The sequence below is a fragment of the Ptychodera flava genome, chromosome 21, assembly GCF_041260155.1.
Source record: "Ptychodera flava strain L36383 chromosome 21, AS_Pfla_20210202, whole genome shotgun sequence".
Lineage (NCBI taxonomy): Eukaryota > Metazoa > Hemichordata > Enteropneusta > Ptychoderidae > Ptychodera > Ptychodera flava.
Window position 1 is genome coordinate 873,485 of NC_091948.1, and position 17,029 is coordinate 890,513.

Sequence of the window (17,029 nt, forward strand, 5' to 3'; positions counted from 1 at the left end):
GTAAGTGGCACCCCAAAGTCGCTATTCCATTATTGAGTGATAGTGCTGCTGGTCTCGATACGTCTCCACGAAACGTGCGTCTGTTGACGTTGTTCCGGCGCATTGACGATCCGGCGGTAACTTCAAAGGGTAATGAATTGTGTTTTATTCCTTGTTAATTTACTAACTCCGAATTAATCGGAGCATTTCAGTTGACATAACAATGACAATTGACATGCTTTTCTGTAGGTTGGATCACAGCCCTGCGTACCGTGCTGCGTGCCCGGCGTTATACGGCCTCCCACCACAGACCTGCTGACTCTCATAGGAAAACACGGCGACCGCGGTCCCGATTTGGACCGCGCACGAAAAATTACCTTTTCTAACTATTTTCGGCCGAAATCACTGATTCCGCTAGCATTAGCTCTACATTGTATGCCTTCCCGAATAACTCAATTAATAATATATTGGGTTCTTATATAGCGCACATATCCACAAGTACATGTGATCGAGGCGCTTTACAATTATTATTACCCCTGGTCACTGGACCTAATATGATACCACTCAACTCCTGGGGAGCAAACAACAGCTCACATGTGCAGCCAATAAGCGCAGCAGAGCTAAACGCACACATAACAACCTCTGTCCTACCAGGTACCCATCACTCCTGGGTGGGGAGAAGCAATGAGGAATAAAGTGCCTTGCTCAAGGACACAACACCACAGCCATGCCGGGGCTCGAACTCACCATCCTTTGATCGTGAGTTCACTGCTCTAGCCACTGGCCCATGATGCCTCCACATTGGACGAGTGCAGAAGACACCTCGCCAAAACATATTAGGCATGAACAACTTTCCAGTCACCCCTCATGGGTACGCGACGCTAACGTCAGTAAAATGGAGGTGCCCAACGTCCACTGTGAGGTGACCGGAATGTTGCTCACGCTTATGTTTTAGCGATGTCTCCGTCGAATTCGGCCGAAAATAACACGAAACGAGCGTTTATGAAGCAAATTAATTACCATGTATGAATTTTGAGAATGATAGGGAACGGTCGACGGTTACATGCTACTTTTCACGGTAAAATCGAACGTTGAAGATGACATGGTGGCACAATCCCTATACGAAATAGCAATTTCATTTCCTGACTTGGTTTTTCTCAAACATATGTACACACGTCTACTGGGAGCATAGCTAGTCCAAGAGCGGAATTGATCACAGGGGACTGTGGTTTTTGTGACTTCGCTCACCAGTAGCGCTACAATGTCCCTGGGGAGTATAAAATAAATGCATCCCACTGGACTAGGCGTGTTGATGTGAAATGCTACACATTTACTGCTTTTGGTTGAAGACTAAACACTATACTTTACTTAACCTTGTCGTTTATGGGGTTTGGACTTTGTTCAAACACGTCGATCGCATTCCGAAAACATTTCTGGGAGCAGCCATTACCAACTTCTGGTAATGGCGGTAATGGCAGCTCCCAGAAACATGGATGCCCCACGCTCAATGTTTATGGAACGCGAGCGACGTGTTTAAACAAATTCCAAACCCCATAAACGACAAGGTTAAGGGATGGACCATTAGATCTTGGGGGTGGTCACAATGATATTGTGAAAATTTTTTTACTATTGTAAATTTCTAAAAATATTTTTTCCAATTGAGATTAGCTGTGCAATTTTTTTTTTTCAGAGTAAATTTTGAGATTTATAATTTTTTTTAGCTCATATTTGGTTTTATATATAAATACCAAAAAGAGCTTATATGATGAGTCTAAGTGGCGTCTATGTCTGTATATTTGTGGGTATGTGCGGATATATGTCCGTCACAGACAAAGGCTCCAATACCGCCAAAGCTACCGTCTCAGTATTTGGTGTACAGGTAGATGTAGGGGTTGAGATGTGAATTTGTTCAAATGAACACATCAGTGTCAAAAATGTGCAAATGAGGTAAGAAAAAGCAAATTCTGAAACAGGCTTGAAATAGTCTTACTCCACTGACTTGAGTCATTTCCTGTCATTGTCATTGAACTGTTACATATTAACAGACCTGCTCAAACCATATGCAGTAGAGGGGAGGAAGACCGTCAGTAGAGGGGACGAAGACCGTCTGTGGTCAAACTAAGGAGGGCTAGCTGCCTTTCTGCTATGCATGTTGCTAAAGTTTGACCTCCAGTACCTAAAGTTTCAGACCTTAATTACTTTTGTCATTCTTGTTTTTCTGGTTGTACTGTGTGCATGTGCAAAATCATTGTCATAACATCAACGTAGAATTTTCCTGCACTGAACAGATAGAAACAACATTTATTGTTGATCTTTGGTACCCATACTGGTATGTACCAATTCTGATCAAATATGAGCGACACCGTATAATTGTGGTATTTTTTTAGTTCATCGCTGTCTGAGGATAAAGAGGGGCAAAGGTGTGGTGCAAAGCACCACAAGCGACCGCGCAAGTGGTCACGGGGGGAGGTCAGGAGGGGGGTGTCCCCCCTCCTGCTGTTAGAGCTTTTGAAAAATAGAGATTAAAATGGTGTTATTTTGTGGCACTTGGGGAGTATTTTTGCTGGGTGAGGTCAGGAGGCCTGCCGTTGGAGCTAAATGAAAAATAGAGATTAAAATGGTGTTATTTGGTGGCACTTGGGGAGCATTTTTTTCAGATTACACATCTTCCTCTGAAACATGGTCTTCTTGCTCCTCAGTAGCTTCCTATAGTTTTGAAAATTGACTATTTTGGTTTCCTGGCTTCCCTTTCTACTGCGTGGTGAAATGCCTACATTCACCCCACCAAACATCATGCATATCTCATGATTTACAATTGATTTTGACAAGTTGAGAAGCTGTTTGCAAAATATAGTGAAATTTGCATATTTGTGTTTTTAGAGCAATTGTTGCCCTTTTTTGACAATACATCTTTTTCTCTGTAGCAGCATGTCCAAATTGATTGGATGTGTATAGATGTGGTGAAATTTCAATATTTGTCTTTTTAGGGCAATTTATGCCATTCATGGTCGAAAAAGCTGTATTCTCTGAAAGGGCTTGTCCAATTTCTTTGAAATTTGCTACATAAGTCCCTTAAGATTTGTTTTGGAAAAATTCTTCAGATAATTGTCATTCAGCATTTGCTATCATAAACAATTATTCATGCAGATTTATTCAGTATTTGCTATCGAGTAACTTTCAAAGTTCAACCCTTTTGTGTGTTTTTGTGTTGGGATTTGTTGGATAGATGGCATTCTACCTAGTGTATTCTTGTTGGATATTAAAAAATGTATTGCTGTTGTTTTTTGAGGCTGTTTTTTTGAGAAAAAAGAATTGAAAATGCCTTTTTAAAAGCAAAATAATACATAATGACTTGATATGTTGTTTTATCATTATCGACGTGTTTCTACTTGTTCACCCATTCTTGTGTTCATCATTGCAATAAAATGCTGTGAAAAAAAATGAACCTGATGTGGCCTGCATCTGTTTACCTTGATCTTAAAAGGCTAATATAACTTTCTGTCTTGACAACCACACCATAGTTTCAATGTTTTACCTAGTGTACCTGCTTGGTTTGTACGCAGGAAACAAGTAGAAAACAGGCTCTATAATTTTATAATTTTCAAGTGATCAGAATACAAAAGTCCTGAAAAGATAAGATAATCACAACTTCCAGTATAAGGGATACAGTCACTCTAAATGTATAAATTAAAATTAAAAATGTGCCTGGAGGATGTACTAAAAATACAGAAAGTTGCTTCCTGTCGGTAAAATCTCAAAAAAATTCAAGATTTTAAAGACTTTTGCAGATTTTTTTAATGCATTTGTCTTCTCATTTATTTTTTTTTTATTTTGCAAACTAGTTTGAAGATTTTTTTTTCCTAACTTTTGGCTCTGAAAATTTTTTTTTTCTGTTTTTGACCACCCCCCTCCCAAGATCTAATGGTCCGTCCCTAAGTATAGTATAGTGTTTAGTCTTCAGTAGTGATAAATCGGTACGACCAAATGCAGTAAATATGTAGCATTTCACATCAACATGCCTAGTCTAGTGGGATGCGCTTATTTTATACTCTACAGGGCCATCGGCATTGTATCGCTACTGGTGAGTGAAGTCGCAAAAACCAAAAATCACCGACCGTCTCACCGTAGTGCTACAATTTTGCAGCTACAGCCTTATCATGGACCTGTGTCTACAAACACGGTTACCATGGTTATGACGGTATGCAAATTTGCCAAAATTTATAATAATCAAATCCCTTTTCAAACAAAGAATCTTCGGTGTCTTTTAACCTCCATAGGTCGACAATGACCCCTGAATGCAGGCTCCCACACACAAATCCACTAACTCAAAGTGAATCAGAATCATTATTTTTCATAGGCAGGTCACTCAAGTGTTATGGCTGACAATACCAGCGAAGTAGATGAACAAGGTGATATCACAGAAGAGAGAGAGGATGAGAATAAAGAAGAAAAATCATCAGATGAACAAAAAAGCGTCAGGCGTACAACCTTAATCCAATTTTATGAATATTGTGTTTTGTGTGTAGCTGTACTTAGTGTTATCCTCACTCAAGACTGGTATTATGGGCTGACGTTTGCATTTGGTAAGGCAATCAATTCTTCTGTGCTTGTGGAGGTGTGAGTATCTTATCATACCTATAGTATCAATAGAATTGTACAAATACAACTCAATAGATTAAATGCAGGTATTATGGGTTGCTCTGTTGTTATCATTGTGTTGTCACAAGTATCCGTTTATTTCACCAATATGCAAAAATGCAAATAAAAAATGTGAGTGTATCTAGTATAAGCTTACTTGTTTCACTATCATTTAAATCATGCAATAAAAGCCAAATACAAAAATAAGAGCGTTTCTGGTAACGCAGCCCGCCCAATTTAAACCGCCATCATTCTTGATAGTTTTGCATGTTCTTCAAAATCTTGCATGACTTCACCACATTTTGCTGTTTTCGATGGATCACAAACATTAATAGTGGTAAATAAACTTTCTGACTGACATATCATATTTCTTTAAGGCATATATTTATAGAACCACTCTGTTTTTTGCCTCCTGTACGGTACCAGTACTTGAACTAAAAAAAACAACACATCTGTTGCTGTAACATTCACACCACCATAGCAGATAACATAACAATAATGCAAGCTATACCACGCTAATGAACTTAATCAAACTAGAAAAATAGATTTGATATATCAGATGAGCAGCATTTATCAGTGATGGCCTTTTCCAGAACCAGGGATAGCCACTGACTTTTACCATGATCAGTGGATGATTTAAACACATACCTGACAAATGAAGCTCATTTCTTTTTGGGAAGAAGTTTATTTTGATTATCACATGCAAATTTGCACTGTCAATTGCTATGGTTATGCCATGGAAACCGTTTACATGCATGATACTCCATCATCTATCACATTTTGCTCTGAAACATTGTTCAAAAACCTGTCCTGTCAGCAGTGTACAACCTTTTTCTGTGATATAGCTATCATGTTGAGAGGGGTTTGGGGTTTCAAATCATAATTTCATCTTTGGATTTTCACATTTCCAAACTTTGGTTCTAGGGAGGGGCATGAGGTCAATTAAAATGAGTTTTGCCTTCTCTGCATGTGTTTCAGTTATTCACAGTCCCTAAATGATAATCTAGTTACCAAGCAAAGTTATCACCACTGCAATGAATGAGTGTGATGTGTGAGCATTCACAGAGCTGATCCTTCACACAAGGCATTTATCACAATCTACTGTATCTTCTTTTTCTCCAATAGTTGCTATATTTAGCTTGCATGTGAGTGCAACCCTGCAGCAAGAGAGTTTGACACAAGTGTTTGGATGGCAGTTAAGGTAATCTTAAAGGCCAGTATTTCGTACAACACATCACTTATAGGGTCTATACACTTCTGGAAAGATCTTGAATTTTAAAGCCTCCAGGAAAGTCATGGAAAAGTCCTGGAAAATAAAATTTAGTCCTTGAAAGGCCTTGAAAGTTTTTAATCCACCCACAATTATCAAAAATAATAAAACAATCAGTCGTGATCTTGATATATAAAATGGTATATAATATAGAAATGACATGTAGTGTAAAAATGTTATCTGGAAAATGATATTTTGAACCTCAAAAAGTCGAAAATTACTGAAAAAGCCCTTGAAAGTTCTTTAGTTTTAATTGACTTTGAGTGCATGGACCCTGCGCTTACTCAGGGCCCGTCATCAATTCAGGCATACTCATTAAACTTCAGAACTCATACACACTTGTTAAAAGTCAGCATTCAATACACAGGCACTTCTGTAAAAGTCGACAACACGCAGATGCCAGGCACACTTATTAAATGTCACCATTTATTACTCAAACATACTGGTATTTTACGAAAAGGTCAAAATTCAATCCCTAGCAACATCAATAAATCATTACCTGGCACGCATATTTCATTGAAACCAAGCATTCAGTACAAGACACGTTTCAATTACAGCCAGAATTCATTACGTAGGCACGCTTAGTACAGGCCAGCATTCAGTCAGTACCCTAGACTAGAACATCTGTTGTACAAGGGTGCTTACAACCAGCACCCCTGTAAAACTGTTCTTTCCATACCCAAGCATACTCATTACCTTCAGTCAGTACCTTGACTCTTTATGCAAAACACCAGTAGTCAGTAATAAACCACAGTTGGATCTGTCAGTATTTATATTCATTCAAGACCAGCAGGCACACGACGTCTTTTAAAATCACTTGTCTGTAATTTTAATGTTGAAACATGCATTTTATTAAAATCTGTGCAAACGGAAATCGTGCGGGCAGCTATTGAGGCATACAGTGAACAGTGCCCCGTGCAGGGCTGTGGCCGCTCAGCTCTACTGTTAACGTTACTAATTTTATACAAATGGCGAATTTTAAAATCACTTGTCTACAATTTTAATGTTGAAACATACATTTTATTGATAACTGTGCGAACGGAAATCATGCCGGCAGCTTTTGAGACATACAGTGAGCAGCGCCCAAAACACGGCTGTTGCCGCTCGGCTGTCTTGTACACATTACTCTAAAGGTACGAAAGTATTTGCAAAATAATTTTTAAATTAGACAAAATTAACGGTTATTTGCCATCCTCGAGATTCAAACTTCAACTTAATCAAGGGGATACTTACAAAAATCAATCGATCGGCTTCCTAACTTGTAAAGTTAACATCGGCCCTATCTACGGCTGATAATTAACGCAATGTGTTTTTACAGACAAGTCCCGTGCCAGCGCCATTTTCAAAGTGTGCAGCTTGAAGTTGACGCATGCGCATACTTTCCTTTTAAACCGATACGTCATTGTTATTCGTACTGAGGAATAGCCTTCAAAATGGCGGTGTCACGGGAGTTGTCCGCAGGTGAAATTTAGCGACTTACCAGCAATCACATGGCCCGCTGCAGTTTTTGTGTTGCAAGAACCCAGTCGATCGATTTGGTACCACGCATGCGACAACACAGAGAAGTTTAAATCCCCAGGGTTGCCAACAACGTTTTATTTTACGGATTTTATTTAAATTATTTTCCCAATAGTTTCGTACCTTTAGAGTAATGTGTACAAGATAGCCGAGCGGCCACAGCCGTGTTCTGGGCGCTTCTCACAGTATGTCTCAAAAGCTGTCCGCATGATTTCTGTTTGCACAGTTATTAATAAAATGCATGTTTCACCATTAAATTACAGACAAGTGGTTTTAAAATTGGCCGAGTGTATACTATAAGTAACAGCAGAGCTAAACGGCCACAGCCGTGCACTGCACTGTAGTGTAGTGATGGGCACTGTTCACTGTATGCCTTAAAATCTGGCCGCACGATTTCCGTTTGCACATTTGTTAATAAAATGCATGTTTCAACATTAAAAATTCAGATAATTGATTTTAAAATTCGTCGTGCGCCTATGTTCAAGACCAGCATTCAATACCCCAGCTCATGAAAATTAGTTTAACTTTGTAAATGGTGAAATTGGGCAACATAAAGATGAGTAAGACCCGGTCTTCCTCATCTTTACGTCGCCCAATCTCATTACCATCTTTGCAAGACATGGAATATCTCTCAGCACAAATTGGAAACATGGCTCATGAACTTTCATTGGGACACTTTCACTTCAAAATTATTTTTAAAAAATGAAAATGTTACTGGAGTATATGTTTGGAAATCTAATAGACCAGGATCCTAGTGTTGAACTGCCAAAGTGAAAATCATATTGATATAAGACCAATCGACAGACTGTATAGTTGCTTTAAAGTTTTTGCATGCACATAGCTTTTCTTTTGCTCTGTAAAATTCACTGAACATGAGTACCTGACTTCAAATTCATATTTTACCATCTTGTCCCCATTCTAATTCAATAACTGAAAGACAAAGTACCAGTACACCATTTAAAACTATGGTACATGGTGAGATAAAACTTTGTTTAGATGTTTCCCGTGATTAAAACATTATAATTTGTACATAGAGTGTGTTTTACGCAAAGCCCTATCTGTCAGGAAGTTTGATAGGCATTTACTTGTGTAAAATGTCTGACACCTTCAAGTTCCTTCAAAATGTATTTTCACCCCAGCTGACTTGGAACAATAATGAACACAGGATACAATATTGGTTCTGAATTTGATTGAGATCGTAAAAATCCTGTTTAGATATGAAGACATCATCTTTAGTAGCTTGTCAAAGCCATTAGAAAGAATGTTGAATTGGCAATTTTTCCAAACAAACGTCTTACATTCATTTTAGGCTTGACATCTTAAAGAGATCCTTTTAGGAGTTCACACATCAAAAGTGGAAGACATTTTGCTCTAACTTTCCCAAGTGAAACTATTGTCTTGCCAAATCAAGAATAAAAATCAGGGGCCACCATTCACTTAACATTTATACCATCTGTATGTTAAATCTATTTGAAAAGTATAATTTTTGATTTTCAAAAAACTAAGATGATGAAAACTTTTATTACCTTAAAAGCTTTAAAATGAGTCCCAACAATCAGAAAAGTAGTTGAAAAGTTTGAGAGTCCAAATATCTGTCCCTGAAGGTGCTTTGACTCTTTTAATGAACCGATATATTTTATGATCTATTTTGTAGACCAGAAGCTGATAATGGAATCACCACTGGTACAGTTCTTGTACCACTTGCTCTGCTGAGTAATGCCATTCTTGTCAAGGGACAAACTGAAAAAGATTGGCAAGAACTGTTGGAGTATCTGCTCCCAGCCATCGGCATTAGTGTGGTGACAGCATTCAATGTGTTACAGTGCAGCAGTATTTATAATTCTCAACCAAATTTGTATGCCAGGCTGTACTGGTATGGGATGATATTCTCTGTGGGTCTCCTACCAATGCTTGGCGGTACCTATTCCACCACGGTTCTTGGAACTATTACAGGTAGGTCTGCCCAGTGGGTCAGATTACTTTTCAACTTACCAACTAGAATTTGATTGGTTCAGTAATTTTTGGCATTAAGTTAACTGTACCTGTATTTTCAATAGAAAACTAACAGCAAGAAAATTTCTGAGAAAATAGGTAGTTTTGTTGGAAACACAGATCTACCTGTTCAATTTTGGAAATCAAGAAGACAGTTCCACTTGCTGTTATAACACAGTACAATAAATTACCCACAATTCAGTTTGATTTGTACCAACGACGTTAGTTTTCTTACAACTTTTCAGTTCTGCATAAAAGCAATAATGTGAAGTCCCAAGATAGGTGATTAATTATATTTATTAAAAGTGTGTTGAGATATTTCAGTAAAAATTTCAAGGAAACCGTTAAATAACCACAAAAGTCACATTTTTCAGGTACTACAAATGCCATTTTTTGGGAAGCAAGTTATGACAAACTGAAGGGGTCATTCTCTGAGAAAAGTCAGCTTGTAAATTTCTTTTGTCTTTCTGTTTGGAAAAAAATCAATATCCTTTTGTTTCATAAAACATGTGCAACTAGTCTCCCTACTTTCCATCACATCATTCTGTATGGCTGAAGACACAATCAGTGGAAAATGTTGCAAAAATGCTATCTCCTCTGTCAATCAAGCATACTTTTCTTAATCATTTAAAATGAGAATTGAGAAGAATGGTGTCCTTAAAAGTATGTTTTCAGAATTTTTACAACTAGTCTAAGAATTTGTCTACACATAAATTATGGGAAATCTCTAGCACTGTGTGTTATATGGGTTTGAGAGAGTATATTGAAAGACATAATGATGGAAAATTGCACAAAGATATAGGAGTTGTTAGCTCTCAGCCATGATCAACCAAGCTAGAAGTTGATATTATCCAGTTGTACAGACATTTCATAGCTGTGTTGACAACAAACAAAGGTACTTTAAGATTTCTAACGATGTACTTTTTTCTGTTTATGAACTAATACAGGGTTTTCAGTCCTGGTCAAGGTACTTAGCTCGTTGCCATGGAGTTTTACAATTGGTGAGGCTGTTGTTCTCAGTGAAGGCATTATTTTACTTTCCATTGATACAGTAATGAATGTAGCTGGATATTCTGAAAGACCACAACTTCACAGTTGTATACAGGTATGGCTCACTCCTCATATATTCATCTATTGCACTCGTAGCGTGGCTGATTAGATCCCCATCTGCCAAATCAGTAAACAGCGGTATTGAGCCAAAACCATTAGTATTTTAACCCACTTGGTTTGGTCTGTTATAGCAACTTTGGTCTGTAAAAATCATGTTTACAGTATATCCATGTGTTCAGGGGCCTTCAAATGTTCAATATTTTGTGCAAATGCACCATAGTAGACATGTTGTGCTTCACCAGTTTTCACCACCTTGACCTGAAATTTGAACTTGTCTGGATAAGGGTATCAAGCTCAAAAATTAATAGTCAAAAGAAGACATCTGGTAGTCTGCTTTTACACAAGCCATATGGCTAATTTTAAATTATATGATTATTGTTTCCATTGATCTGACAAACAAATGAATATCATACTCGAAAATCATCCCTCATCTAGTTTTTAGTCAGCCAAGCAACACGGTGACAGTGCTGAAATGTTGAATGAAACTATACCACAAAATACTCAATTTGGTTTTAAAGACGCTAATCAAACGTTGAAAAACAAACACAAGGTAGTGGATGTCCAGTGGGACAAACATTTCCAGATAGTAGTAGTCCCACAGCAAGGTGTGGTTGTCCTGGGATCTAGGGACTACCGTTAATTTTGAGCGTGAATTGTTTATTTATGCAAATATGATATGATAACTCATTATCAATGTAGAATATTTCCTGTGCCTTGGATTGTGCACCATAGAGAAATACTGATGGTTATAGCTGTATGTGTTTTTTCAAAACATAGTCCTCCACTTCTCAGTGATTAACCTAACAAATGGCAACTATCACTGTCCTTTAAATAAATGCAACAAATCAGAAAAAGTGAACAGGAAAATTGTTATCTCATAATGTCCTGATACGAACAGTGGAATATGCAATGAAGCCTTGCTTGACATTTAATGACAGGTGTTTCTACTTGATTTTCCTTGTCAAACTAAAGATAGTCTTTCAACTTGTTCCTCAAAAAGGACTGTGTTATTCATTTTTTTAGTTAGATCATTTTGAAAAAATATACATGTACCCTGTTGGGTGTAGAAAATGGTTGAGGTTTCAAATCTGTTGGGTTTTGTAAACATACATTGAGTATACAGCTATAGACAAGGGAATATTAAAAATTGTCATTGTTCACAGCATACCAGTTTGTTCACAGTTCATATAGTATACTGTATAGCTTTCATTTTGTGAGGAAAAAACGTTTTATCAACAGGTCCTCATACTGGGAGCTTTGTTTATTGGCCTGGCGATGTATCCAACCTTGTACACAATGTATCAAGTTAATTCAATGAAAGAGAAAAATGATGTGTAAGTATGGGTTCTCATACAAATGTTGATCGATTTGTAAAGTGCCTCATTATCCCAACTCTTAAGAGACTGTCAGATTTCACCCTCTTCTCTCTGAAGAGTCTGTAAAGAAATCTTTTCAACTTACCTTCATGGACAGTGTGAAAATATTGCGTAAGATCACTGTTAGTGCTATTTATGCTGTATTTTAAGAGAGTATTGGTACATTTTTCTAAAAAATTGAACTTCTAAAGCTATTGCTAACTGTGAGTGTAGTAAGCTTTTATTAGTTCCTCATAAATCCAGTCAAAAATGTCAGATCACGATGCCTTGTTGTTTATATAATTTGATTGTATAAAATTTATTATTTGTTCAAGGGCAAGTTAACTCTAACTTTTGATGATTTTTCACTATTTTTGTTTTTAAATGTCAACCATTCTGTCTTATTCGACTCCCCAAAGCATGTTGAAATACACTGTATTCAGCTTGTCAATTCAGTCTGTACATCATGTGTAGACTGCATTATTATTGTTGACCATAGAAATTCTGGGCTGGACTGAAATTCAAATGTAAACAATAACAGTGCATTTTATATGCACAGACACCATGTTTAAAAGCTAAAAAGGTACGTGTTCCAATATGCTTTTGGGTGTAAAAGAAGACCTTGCAATTGATGTACAAAATAAAAATAATGGAAAAAAACTCATCACAAGTAAGAATTACTTTAAATTCAAATGGAAATATCAAGTGTATTTTTCTTGAAAACAAGAGGTTGAACTGTTTTATTTTGTTTTCCATTGAAAGATTTACTCCACACACACAATGTGTTCTTTATTAAAAAAAAAAGGAGATTTCAAGATCAAAACTTTTCAGGAAAAATGTTCCTTGAGTGCATTCACCATCAAAATTCCCCCCCCCCCCCCCCCCCCCCCCATGGATTAGTACTTTATTGTACACATTCTTGTTTGTAAACACAACTCTAAACAATTTGTTGTCAAGGGTTATATTTGTGAATACATTTTGTTCCATACTTCCCTGAAGACACAAAACTTTGGTGATTAATTTTTGATTTGATTTTTGATATGTTTGCCTAATGTTTCTTGACGTACAGGGATAGCCAGTTCCTTCGGAAGTGGTCCATATCATTCTATGTTGGCACAGCAGTGTTTATCCTGTCAGTGTTGCAGTCATGGCTCTGGTATCTGCTTGGAAGAAATCCAATTCTCTTTGCTTTGTTCTTTTTATTGGATAACCCTATAAGAGTGAGTCTACATGATTTATGCTTACAGTGAGTCATACAAGTGACATTCATGCTGTTTGTGATAAATGTTTCATTATTTATGATATCAATGCCAGCAAATGAAGTTTTCAGCTGTCCATTGATTCCAAATTTCATAATTTTATTTTTGATTGAAGAATATCAATGAGAATCTGCAACACAGATGTAATTCCAACAAAACAAAATTAAAAATGAAAAAATTAAGATTAAAATTCAGACAGGTTTTTGTACACCTTTCTGGATGTTCGTACCTTTTAATTTTTGTATGTTTAAATAACAGAAAATAGATATCAAAGATCCCATGCTACATCATTGTTCTACTGACCTAAATACGTAGCTATTTCCTCCGCAGACAGTACATTATGTACTGAGCTGTTGTTTCTTGATAGCAAATCACAAATCACTCTCATCAGTGTTTGTACTTTGTATATACGCATGACAATACCAAGGTCAATGACTGCTATATTTTATCTTTATTTCTCAATTTTACTCTATCAGGTATGCCTTGTGTTGGTATGGCTACTATTGGTTGCAGTTTCCATAGCATTGGTAGCGTGGCATAGCTCACCATCAAGAACACACATTGCATCTACAACAACTATTCGCAAACATTTCCACATTGTAGCCACTGTTATTTTCACCAGTGGCCTTCTGATTGATCCAGATCTGTTGTATTTGGGAGCAGCTGGCACTTTCTCAATATTTGTCATCCTAGAGGTAAGCCAGATTGGTTATCAGTTATATCTGTGCAAGCAGAACGAAAAAGTCATGTCAGAGGTATAGGAAATATGTCCATCTATGAATGTCCAGTTGGTCATTCAGAATTTAAATTTATTATTTCTAACTAATAGCTCATAAAACTGACAAGTAATGTAGAGAGATATTTCAAGTGCAAAATTCAGGTTTTGTTCAAATAGCTGATGTTGAGTGACACAGTACAGTATGTGTGCCTGTGTATAGAAGTCACTTTTGCCAACAGGATTGGGTGTCTCAGCATAGGTAATTTACCAATGATACAGAATATTTTCTCCCAAAGAAAGAAACAAGCTTATAACTCTTCTTTACTAATCATCCAGATTTTAGTAGCCCAGTCGTTTTTTCTTATTTTCAGTACATCCGAGTGTTCAGAATAAAACCATTTGGGGACGTTCTTCATGGTGCATTCTCAGTATTTAAAGATGAAAAAGATGCTGGCATTGTTATTTTAACACACATCTACCTCCTAATTGGCTTCTCACTGCCTGTATGGCTTTATCCCCTGCAGTATAATCAAGGTGAGTGTTGTAACTGATATACCGTATTCACTGCCTGTATGGCTCTATCCCCTGCAGTATAATCAAGGTGAGTGTGGTAACTGATACATTCACTGCCTGTATGGCTTTATCCCCTGCAGTATAATCAAGGTGAGTGTCGTAACTGATAAATTCACTGCCTGTATGGCTCTATCCCCTGCAGTATAATCAAGGTGAGTGTCGTAACTGATATATTCACTGCCTGTATGGCTCTATCCCCTGCAGTATAATCAAGGTGAGTGTCGTAACTGATATATTCACTGCCTGTATGGCTCTATCCCCTGCAGTATAATCAAGGTGAGTGTCATAACTGATATATTCACTGCCTGTATGGCTTTATCCCCTGCAGTATAATCAAGGTGAGTGTCGTAACTGATATATTCACTGCCTGTATGGCTTTATCCCCTGCAGTATAATCAAGGTGAGTGTCGTAACTGATATATTCACTGCCTGTATGGCTCTATCCCCTGCAGTATAATCAAGGTGAGTGTGGTAACTGATACATTCACTGCCTGTATGGCTTTATCCCCTGCAGTATAATCAAGGTGAGTGTCGTAACTGATATATTCACTGCCTGTATGGCTCTATCCCCTGCAGTATAATCAAGGTGAGTGTGGTAACTGATATATTCACTGCCTGTATGGCTCTATCCCCTGCAGTATAATCAAGGTGAGTGTCGTAACTGATATATTCACTGCCTGTATGGCTCTATCCCCTGCAGTATAATCAAGGTGAGTGTGGTAACTGATACATTCACTGCCTGTATGGCTTTATCCCCTGCAGTATAGTCAAGGTGAGTGTCGTAACTGATATATTCACTGCCTGTATGGCTCTATCCCCTGCAGTATAATCAAGGTGAGTGTGGTAACTGATACATTCACTGCCTGTATGGCTTTATCCCCTGCAGTATAATCAAGGTGAGTGTCGTAACTGATATACTCACTGCCTGTATGGCTTTATCCCCTGCAGTATAATCAAGGTGAGTGTTGTAACTGATACAGAGGTTATAGTTTTTCTGAAAATTTCACCTTCATACAACAACAACATGAATGACGGAAAGACAATCGCTGGACAGTAAAATGTTTATGAAATTACCTTATTGTAATTCGATTGTACTACATTTAGATTATCACATGGTAATTATCATAATTATTCTATCATTTTGACCCAGGTCCACCCATACTTCTATACAGTGGTTGCATATCTCTGGGTGTTGGAGACACAGCGGCTGCTCTGATTGGCTGTAGGTACGGAACTCACAAATGGCCAGGTGAGAAATCGTTACGTGACCAATAGAGTGGGCAAATGTCATCGAGGTTGTGAACACTCTTGTACTTTGTAAACGGGTTTTATAAAGAAATTAACTAATCAGAGGCACTTTGTCAAGACCTGTGCTGATCAGGTCTACAGATGACCAATCAGAGGCACTTTGTCAAGACCTGAGCTGATCAGGTCTACAGATGACCAATCAGAGGCACTTTGTCAAGACCTGAGCTGATCAGGTCTACAGATGACCAATCAGAGGCACTTTGTCAAGACCTGTGCTGATCAGGTCTACAGATGACCAATCAGAGGCACTTTGTCAAGACCTGAGCTGATCAGGTCTACAGATGACCAATCAGAGGCACTTTGTCAAGACCTGAGCTGATCAGGTCTACAGATGACCAATCAGAGGCACTTTGTCAAGACCTGAGCTGATCAGGTCTACAGATGACCAATCAGAGGCACTTTGTCAAGACCTGAGCTGATCAGGTCTACAGATGCTCTTGTGATATGTAAAACTCTTGCATACAATCTAGGATTATTGGGGTATCTGAAAAAAATCAAATCTTGATGATTTATAAATATTGACTGAAGTGCAAATGATAAATACAGTTACATTCTGGCTTTACTATCTTGTTTCTCCACAGGTTCAAATAAATCCAAAGAGGGCACTGTGGCTGCGATCATTTCCCAAATCATATTCTGTTTCTTGCTGTCATTTATCGGTGTTCAGATCCACAGCTGGCTTGTTTTGATACTGTCTGTTCTACTTACATCGTTGATGGAAGCCTTCACGAAACAGATAGACAACATTGTGTTGCCGTTATTTATGTACAGTATGTTAACCATATTATCGCAAGTGTCAATCTTACATTAAATAAAAGTTTGTATATAATTCCTGTGTAAGTGTTCTTGTGTGCAGGTTATTCATTTCATTTTCAATAGAGTTAAAATGCATTGTGTTTTAAGGATAATTTTGTTCATGATGACAGACATTGCGAAATCTGTTACTTGACTTGGATTGAAACAAATAACAAGATCTGATCTGAATAACTCTAATACAGTGTCATTGTATTTCAAAAACATGCTGAGATTGAACTTTTATGGATTTTTATACTTAATATCAATTTCATAACAAATGAATAATTTTTTATTGCATAAGTGCATTCAGGTCCATACTGAGTACATCTGACAGTAGCATATTATAATTCTACGGTCATAGTGCTTACCAGGATGTATACCTAGTTACAGATAAAACATCAGGGATCAACTGTAAGATCTTGTGAGGGGGTATGCAGTGAAGAAAATATTGGAGGGATTCGAAACTTCTGCAGCGGTGCCTTTTTTACAAAATTAAACAAAAATGGCATGACTA

General features: G+C 37.5%; 1 protein-coding gene across 1 annotated transcript; it reads left to right on the top strand.

Annotated features, from left to right (window-relative positions):
• Positions 1–11: 11 nt before the first annotated feature.
• LOC139121050 (dolichol kinase-like) lies at positions 12–16,560 on the top strand. The gene is made up of 11 exons (XM_070685646.1): positions 12–129; positions 4,341–4,562; positions 5,743–5,818; positions 9,060–9,358; positions 10,345–10,502; positions 11,747–11,841; positions 12,932–13,082; positions 13,598–13,816; positions 14,211–14,373; positions 15,563–15,661; positions 16,302–16,560. Exons 2-11 carry the CDS (start codon positions 4,355–4,357, stop codon positions 16,529–16,531), a joined length of 1,698 nt encoding a protein of 565 aa, XP_070541747.1. The 5' UTR covers positions 12–129; positions 4,341–4,354; the 3' UTR covers positions 16,532–16,560.
• The last annotated feature ends 469 nt before the right edge of the window (positions 16,561–17,029 follow it).

Coding starts and splice junctions, on each gene's coding strand:
- LOC139121050 (XM_070685646.1), top strand. CDS start 4,355: ATGGCTGACAATACCAGCGAAGTAGATGAACAAGGTGATATCACAGAA. Junction 9,359..10,344: donor GGTTCTTGGAACTATTACAG/GTAGGTCTGCCC, acceptor GAACTAATACAG/GGTTTTCAGTCCTGGTCAAG. Junction 14,374..15,562: donor TCCCCTGCAGTATAATCAAG/GTGAGTGTTGTA, acceptor ATTTTGACCCAG/GTCCACCCATACTTCTATAC.